Genomic DNA, 8,517 nt, shown 5'->3' with positions numbered 1-8,517 from the left:
AATAATCTTATATCATCTTTTTTTTTAAAAAAAATCTAATATCATCATATCACAATTAAACAAATCAAAAGATTTATCTATAAAATTAGTTTAGTAATAATAATTTTTCTTTTGATAAGTTATAAAACCTAAATTTTTGTTAGAATAATTTAATATGATTATTATTTCTCTAATACTAATATTTTAAATATTTTATCATTCGACCTACCTAATTATTATTTTTATTAAATCCTAATAAAATTTTTACCTTACATTTTTTCTTGATGTAAAACGTGACTTAATTAGCAATGTAAATTAGTCAACGCGATTGAATGAAAAATTTCAGAAAAAGTCATATTTGGGAATTTTGTTTAGCAAAAATGATAATTATTAGAATAAAGAATTGATTGGTTTATAATTTATATAATGAATCTCTAAATTAGAGAGAGAGAAAGAGAGTTTGCAAAATTTTTAATAAATAAAAAAGAATCAGTTATAATAAAAAAGTCTAGATGTATTAAAATAATAAAAAATATTAAAATTATTCTAATGATTTATTAAACTCTTAACTGATTCTCCTCTAGAAAAAATGCTATTAAAAAAAAAGTTAGAAATTAAAAATAAACCAGAAATACATAAAAAAAACAGCTTAAGAGAAACAAGTGCTAGTGACTAGTGCGACCTTCCCTTTTGACCCCAAAGTTTGTCCTCTCTGTTTTCTTCTCTTCTTTCCCTCCCAGTCTTTCTCTCTCTCTCAAAAAGCTTCGTAGTTTAAAGCAAAACACAGAAAAACCCCAAATTCACGAGCTTTGGTGCTGTTTCTTTGTTTGTGTAAGGTATGCTTCTTTCCTTTTTTTTCTTTTTCTTCTTCTTAATGGGTCTTTTAGTTTGCGCTAAAAATTGGATCTTTTTAAAGTTTCCGAGGGTGCAATGTTTTTACTTGGTTGTTAAGAAAATATTGGAGAGTGAATTAGCGTGGTCACGTGAAAAAAGAATGTGCTTTCTGTGGCACCCTGTTAAAAAGACAGGTTTTTGTTTGATGTTTGTTAAGATTGGCAAATTATTCGTTTTTTCTTTTTCAGTTTTCTGTTATCGGGATTTGTGTTATTTTTAGAATTGTTGTTTTGATAAACTAATAAGATTGATAACTGAAGCTAAAGCTTGTTACTAAATTCATGATTTTGTAACTATGCAAATGGTTAGATGCCTCATCTGTTATCAACATCCACAAAATGGGGATAGTTTGTCTTTTCTATCACTTTATCCGAGTCCTTTTTGTTGGTTAGGTTAAACTGAGATCTTTTAAGGGAAGTTGTGAGCTTTAAATTCGAGATATTCTCTTGTGGTGCAATAGCATATTGAATTTGTTCTTTCAATTGTGATTTTGTAGATTCTGTGAAATCATGTGCAGTGGTTCCAAGAGAAAACCTTCCCAAACTGGTTTAATAATGGGGGATGAGTATGGAAGACAAGAAGGGTTGCATCATGAAATTTCTGCTTTGCTCGAGTTTTCGGCCGCCGATGATGTAAGGGCTTTCAGAGATGCTGTTGAAAAAGAGGGTCGTGATTTTGATGAGGTGGGGTTGTGGTATGGAAGGAGGGTTGGCTCAAAGGTATTGTGTTTTGAAGAGAGGACCCCTCTTATGATTGCGGCCATGTTTGGAAGCAAAAGTGTGTTATCTTATATTCTTGGGACGGGTCTTGTTGATGTTAACCGGGCTAGTGGGTCAGATGGGGCTACTGCCCTTCATTGTGCTGTCGCTGGGGGTTCTTCTGCCTCCCTTGAAATCATCAAGCTTTTGCTCGATGCATCGGCAGATGTTAGTACTGTTGATGCCAATGGGAACAGGTCGTGCGACTTGATTTTCTCGGTGTCTAATGGTGTATTCAATTCAAGAAAGAGGATACTACAAGCCATACTAGAAGGTGCAGATGGTATTGATGAGGCTTGCCTTCCATTTGAGGAAGCGGTTGGCCAAATGGAGAAACAGCAACAGCAAGATGTAGATGCATTTCAGGTTTCCAAAGATGGGACTGAGAAGAAAGATTATCCGGTTGACCTCTCTCTTCCAGACATAAAAAATGGGATATATAGCTCAGATGAGTTTAGGATGTATACATTCAAAGTGAGGCCTTGTTCAAGAGCTTATTCTCACGATTGGACTGAGTGCCCCTTTGTTCATCCTGGGGAAAATGCAAGGCGCCGTGATCCAAGGAGATATCAATATAGCTGTGTCCCTTGCCCCGAGTTTCGAAAGGGATCCTGCAGCAAGGGGGATGCCTGTGATTATGCACATGGTATTTTTGAGTGCTGGCTTCACCCTGCGCAATATAAAACACGGCTTTGCAAGGAGACAGGATGCACCAGAAGAGTTTGTTTCTTTGCTCACAATGTGGAGGATCTCCGCCCCGTGTATGCTTCCACTGGTTCTGCTATGCCTTCGCCCAGATCATATTCTGTTAGTACTCCTTCGTTGGACCCTTTCACACTGGGTTCTCCATCTTCCTTGATACCACCTGCCTCAACCCCACCTTTGACTCCATCCAGAGGTTCTTCTCCTGCGGGTGAAACCATGTGGCACTCTCAGTCTCATGCTACAGTTCCTACCCTTCAGCTGCCCCAAAGCAGATTGAAATCTGCACTAAATGCTAGAGATGTTGAATTGGATATGGAATTGCTTGGAATTGAAAATCATAGACTTTTGATGCAGCAGCACCTAATGATGGAGGGGATGGCTGGTCTTTCATCACCTTCTAACTGGAATAACTCCATGCCTAATAGTCCATCAGTTGGTGATTATACCGGGGAGTTCAATAGGCTTGCAGGAGTGCAACCTACTAACCTCGACGACATTTTTGGGTCTCAGATACAGTATCCAGCCAGAATTCAAGTGCATCAAAATGTGAATCAGCAACTGAGAGGCTATCCTTCCAACCCTTACAATTCAAGTGTGATTGGATCACCCTCATTCAGGGTTGATCCATCTGGGACTGCAGCCACAATGCCTTTGAATCCAAGAAATGCTGCCTTTGCTAATCGGAGCCAGAGCTTTGTTGAGCCTAATATGGTTAACATTGATTCTGACTTTCCTTCTGCTACCTCTACTGCTGCTGAGCCTTCTACCTTCTCTGGTTGGGGTCCCTCTGATGGCAAGTTAGATTGGTCCATCCGTGGCGATGAACTAAAAAAGCCGAGCAAATCTTCTTCTTCTGGATTTTTGAAGCAGTAGTCCTTTTACAATGGCTACAGCCACTGTGCTACCAAGTGTTGATGATCCAGAGGTGTCTTTGCTTCATTAACTTGTGAACTATATAGTGTTGAAGAGCAGCTGCAATGCTATAGGCTATAGCAATTGTACATGGTTGCATGAATGCAATGTCAAAAATGGGATTGAATCCTCTATGCAACACAAGTCTAGTTTATTTATTTAATTATTATTATTTTTTAATTTCATAAATATTCATTATATAGGCGACAATTCGTAGAAATTGTGGTTAAATGTTTCCCGTGGCAACAGTGTAGAAGTTGGGCAGGATGCAAGTTTTCTGCTCCGGTAACTACCTTCTAGGGTATTTGATTCCATTTTTTTCCCTTATTTTTTTTATTTTCCTGTTATTTGTCGTCATGCTCTATTGAGTTGTAACTTCCCAGCAACCAAGAGTGGAACAAATGCACTGAGACTTCTAATTTTGAATTCATAGCTCGACTTTATGAATTATTCATTTTTTTTTGGTAGGACACTGATATGTGTACGACTTATTGTTGTTCTTGCTATTATCCATTTTAACTTTTGGCAACTTTAACCATAAAATGTTTAAGTTGGTTTGATCCATTTAAATCTGGGAGGAGACAAATTCCAAATGTTGGTGTTTGCAAATATAGGATACGTGTGCCACTTGTAACTACTATTTATGCTGCATGTTTTGGCTATTGTTGTAGACAACAAGGATGTGAACTTGGTAGATAACATTTCCATATGTACCTTTGATGATTCTACATGCTACTTTAAGCCACGAAATATTATATTCATTGGTTCTTTGGCTCTGAATGAGAAGTTTGTGGAGCACTAAGAAAAGGCATTTACGAAAAGCTCAACTTGTTGGCCTTGGCTTTTTGTGAAACTTCAATACAGAGTGACTCAATCCTATATAAAAGGACTTTGATCCTTAATTGGTAGCTAGCTTTGGTGCACATTGAAAATTGTTACAATTAACATTGTTACAATGTGAGGGAAAGAAAAGAATAGAAAATACATTTTCCAATAATTTTTCTGCTATTTGGAATGATAGAAAACTGCTGACAAAGGGGAAAAAATGCTGGTGGAATCCACGTACAAATATTCTCACCCCGCATGCGCATCTAGTCTTTTTTTTTTTCTTCGTATTTGTTCCTTTATTTTTATGGCATTTAAAGAAAGCATAAAGTGAGGAGTACAGCTCAGTAAACTTTATTTCCCCCCTATTCTTTTGGGTTAATGAAGAGTAAATTTTTATTTTTCCACCTGGCAGGCATTTTTTATGTGGCTATTTTAAAAATGATTGAATGAGTTGCCATATATTTGACCTACTTTAATTTCTTTTAAAGAAAAAGATAAATGTAGATAACCATAACAAAGGGGAATAATTTGTGGTTGTAGTTACCCAACAACATAGTTAAGAAAAGTTGTGCCATTTATATAACAACGATTGCATTATCTTCAAAGATTTATTTGCATAATGTGTAAATCTCTCAAAATCATCTTAAATAAGAGTGGGTATACCATAACATGATAACAAAGGTTTCTTATTGTAGTGCTTAATATGCCAACAATGAATTTTCCAAAAATTAACTTTTAAATTCAAATGACGATGAGATAGGATAAATCCAACTAACAGAATTAGAGTCCAAAACGTTTAAAGTTTCTTTAAATTTTTAATGTTAATTTTAATTTGGTTAAACTTTTGAATAACTTATATAACCCTTAAACATCCCCTCCAAAGCTATTTGTTCCTGGTGTTCCAAAAATGTATGTGATTTGTACTAGTTATATCTTTGGTTGTCACTTTGTGAAAAATCATTAAGTATCAATGTTACCTATGACTTGATTGGTGAAATAATATTTTTCTTCAAGAAAACATGGTGAAAAATTTCTAGATAGAGGACTTTTTCATCCCCCTCTCCCTGATATATATAAATGTGTATGTCTATCCTTAAAATTTAAATATGCTCTTAATGCATATATAATATATCCTATTACACTTTTAAAATTTAATATTAACGGAATAGTTGAACAAGTTATAACTGAATATTAGAATATTTGTTTCTTTGAACTGTTTTTTGTTTTATGGTTTTTAGAACTAAAGTGCAGTTAAAAAAAACTAAGAAAGCAACAGTTGAAGGTTGCTTTCAGGATGTTTGATTAATTTCTCTTATCGGTGTTAAAAATTGTTTTATAACACAATTCATTAATTAAAGTTAACATTCAAAATCTATCAAGTTTTGAAATTATTTTCTAAGTAGGTGTTTTAAAAAACAAAAAACAGAAACAACTACAGATATTTTCTCATTATCTTCTTTTTTTTTTTGTTCAGCCAAAGCAAAAAGAATTTTATTAATAACAGGGCCATAAGAGATACCCCAAACGAAAATACGTAGTAGGCTTCACCAAAAGAGAGAAGAATTACACTATCGGCAAGGCTATATCATATTTGGCATATAGCACATGCAAATATTAAATAACCCTCTAAACTATCCCCCACCGAAACAAAAAGCCATGCCACAACAAATGTTTCCCAATACATAACACTTTTGTGATCTTAACTATCAAGAATGTGAGTCATTAGCTACACATGGTAAAACACGCACTTTGGAGTGAATGTCACCTTTTATTGTTTATTTTAAACTAGAAATAGTTTTTTAAAATAAAAATCAAACACACCATTCTCCTTTTCATTTTGAAAACTAGTGAAAACACACAAAAAAAGATGCGTTTTCATTAACGGCAATACTGTAAATATGGCAATCCTGCAAGCACATTCTCAAAGAAAAAGAATATAATTGAGGTATATATTTGAGAAGGAAAATGCAATTTATTCTATAATTACCTATTAATGTATTAAAGCACGTACATACATGAGAATTTGGTCCTAAACCAAAAGCATCTGTTTGTCTCCCTTGATCAATTTGCTTTCAAATTTTCGCTCATATCTCAAAGAATTCATCAAAAACAAATTTAAGAATCTTCCTGGATGCAGCACTAGGTGAGATAGGGAAAAAATAAAAACGGAAAAGTAGTAAGGAAATTTAAATCTTTATACACTTTATGTCAATATGCTCAATTTACAAATTTTGAAGAAGTTGCAAAGTTGTCAGTGGATGCCAGCAAGTTGATCCACAAGCTCATTTAGCAAGTGATCAAATATTTCTGACTCAAAATCCGCACTTATGCTACCTAAATCACCTTGTTTATTGGTCCATATATGTATCTTATTTGATTCAGCCAATTCATCTTCAACTATTCTGCAAACTTCAACCCAAATATCTATATACTCCTGGCCATTCATCTCTTTTTTCTTTGACCCTTCATGTTTGTTGTTGTCAATTGCCTCAACCTTACTCTCATCATCAATCATCAAGTTACCATCAGATCTCACAGGAAGGTGCTGATCATTGTCAAGCTTTGGTGACAATTTTCTTCTTGCACTCAAACCAACTGCAAAAGAATGTACCACTGCAATTAGTTCATTTGCAATTCCTAATAGAAACTTCAAAACTTGAACATAATCTATTGAGCGGACATAGTGTGAATTTGGTTAAAATTAGTTTTGAAGTAAAATTATTCGATTTGAGACCAAACATGTGAACATTTATCTAAAATCATGTTCACTGGTATTTCAATTTAATTTTGGATTATCCAACATGAATTCAAACATTCACATAATGTATATCAAAAGCAAAATAAAGTGTAACTCAAATTATCGAAGGAAACAAACCTGTTGCACAAGCTTCACGCTCAAAATCAAGGACAGAAACTGGGCTTGAATCTTCTGACTTGGTTTCAACTTCTATCTTGTTTTCTTTCTGACAAATTGTTTTCTTCTTTTTCCTCCTCCTCTTCTGCTTTTCACCAACCGCAACTTCCTTGCACTTCATGTTCTGAGACAATTTCACTGCTTCATAATCATCAAAACACTTCTTCTTTTCAGAAGAAGCCTTGGAAGGATGCAAAGTGTTGGTGATTTCTTGAAGCTTACCACCACTTCCAACACTCCCACTAGACACATCAGAGACCCTTTTTTTTCCAAGTTTCCCCTTCTCAATCAAAACCTTCTCATCACACACTTTTTCTCTTTTGTTTTCCCTCAACTCACCTCTCTCTGATCGCACTTTCTGCTTCAATTCTGCACAACCCGGTTCCCTCTTTCTCCCATTGGACTTGAATTCTCTACCCTCACCACCTTCACCTTCAAAATTTAGCTCCAAAAACTTGTCACTTTCATGTAGAAGAAAAGTTGGAGCCTCCCTAAAAGACAATGTGGACTTAACCCTCTTATGCAGAACCTCCTCCATTCCATTGCATACTCCCAAATAGTCCACAGAATTCATGGATCTGCTACGCGAAAGTGAATTTGGTTTTGATCCACAAGGTATCTCAATTGTTTCCAAACCCATTAACCTCGCCACTATCCCAGGAGTAGTAGTAGTAGTAATAATACTAGTAGCAGAAGTAGTAGTAGTAGTAGTATCGATCTCAGTATTCTGCTTAGCCTTCAAGTTTTGATCTTTGCCACTCAACATAGCATTTGATGAATCAAGTTCTCTAATTTGGTCCCTTGGAAGGCCATCAGAGCAAAGAATTTTGCGCAAGATAGCAGTGAGACACCCTGAAGTGGTGCTTTTGGAGGTGCACATAGTTGGGTCCAAACTTGTGGTGGATAAAGAAGATGGGGATGCATGAGAAGAAGTTGATGAGAGCTTCTTCATGTTTTGAATGATCTAGGAAACAAAAGGGAAACAAGCAAAGTGAGAAGAAAAGAAGAAAAAAAACTAAATTTTTAAAACCAAAAAAAGGAAAAGTGAAATGGGGGTGTTGGAATCTCAAACTTCCAATGATAAAGCCATAGTTTCCAAATAGAAAAGGCAATGGGAATTGGGAACAATCTAAAGTGGGATTTGAATTTTGCTACATCAAGGAAGAAAAAGGGTGGCGGGCTTTGCATTTGAATGTGAGAAAGAGCAAAGTACTTAGAAAATGAAAATGAGTAGATGAGTAGTCTGGCGTTGTGAGTGAGTGGTTCTTTGCTTTTGCACATTGATATATAGTGCAGTGGCTTGTCTCCACGCGCGTTGTAAAGCCATTTTTTGTGCTGAATTTGTGCTGTGTTTTTCCCAGTTTTAAGCAAACAGTGGCCACGCTCTTGGGGCGCGTTAACGTGACACCTTTTGTCACCTTGTTTTGAAGTTCAAAGTACTTTCAAAACGCTAGAAAAGGAAAAGCATGTCCTGTGAGAAGTGAGGTTCTCCACTTGGGATGTGGTTTTTAGCATTTTATTTACTTT

The 8,517-nt window shown here is 35.4% G+C and overlaps 2 protein-coding genes across 3 annotated transcripts; one reads left to right on the top strand and one right to left on the bottom strand.

The window, feature by feature from the left end:
* Window positions 1-491: 491 nt before the first annotated feature.
* LOC100787878 (zinc finger CCCH domain-containing protein 66) lies at window positions 492-3,667 on the top strand. Of its 2 annotated transcripts, none has more exons than XM_006602030.3 (2): window positions 492-810; window positions 1,370-3,667. In XM_006602030.3, the coding sequence occupies exon 2, from the start codon at window positions 1,383-1,385 to the stop codon at window positions 3,207-3,209; it is 1,827 nt and encodes a 608-aa protein (XP_006602093.1). In that variant the 5' UTR covers window positions 492-810; window positions 1,370-1,382; the 3' UTR covers window positions 3,210-3,667. The 2 variants fall into 2 exon arrangements, with proteins under 2 accessions (XP_006602093.1, XP_006602092.1); XM_006602029.3 differs by having other exon boundaries at window positions 494-815.
* A 2,583-nt stretch (window positions 3,668-6,250) lies between these two features.
* Window positions 6,251-8,310, bottom strand: LOC102660067 (uncharacterized). Its single transcript, XM_006602028.4, has 2 exons — window positions 6,952-8,310; window positions 6,251-6,671 (listed from the first exon to the last, which is right to left on the bottom strand). Exons 1-2 carry the CDS (start codon window positions 7,940-7,942, stop codon window positions 6,328-6,330), a joined length of 1,335 nt encoding a protein of 444 aa, XP_006602091.1. The 5' UTR covers window positions 7,943-8,310; the 3' UTR covers window positions 6,251-6,327.
* Window positions 8,311-8,517: the final 207 nt, after the last annotated feature.

Source organism: Glycine max, chromosome 18 (assembly GCF_000004515.6).
Source record: "Glycine max cultivar Williams 82 chromosome 18, Glycine_max_v4.0, whole genome shotgun sequence".
Taxonomy (NCBI): domain Eukaryota; kingdom Viridiplantae; phylum Streptophyta; class Magnoliopsida; order Fabales; family Fabaceae; genus Glycine; species Glycine max.
The sequence above is the reverse complement of the archived record's forward strand: the minus strand, read 5'-3'. Positions and strand labels throughout refer to the sequence as shown.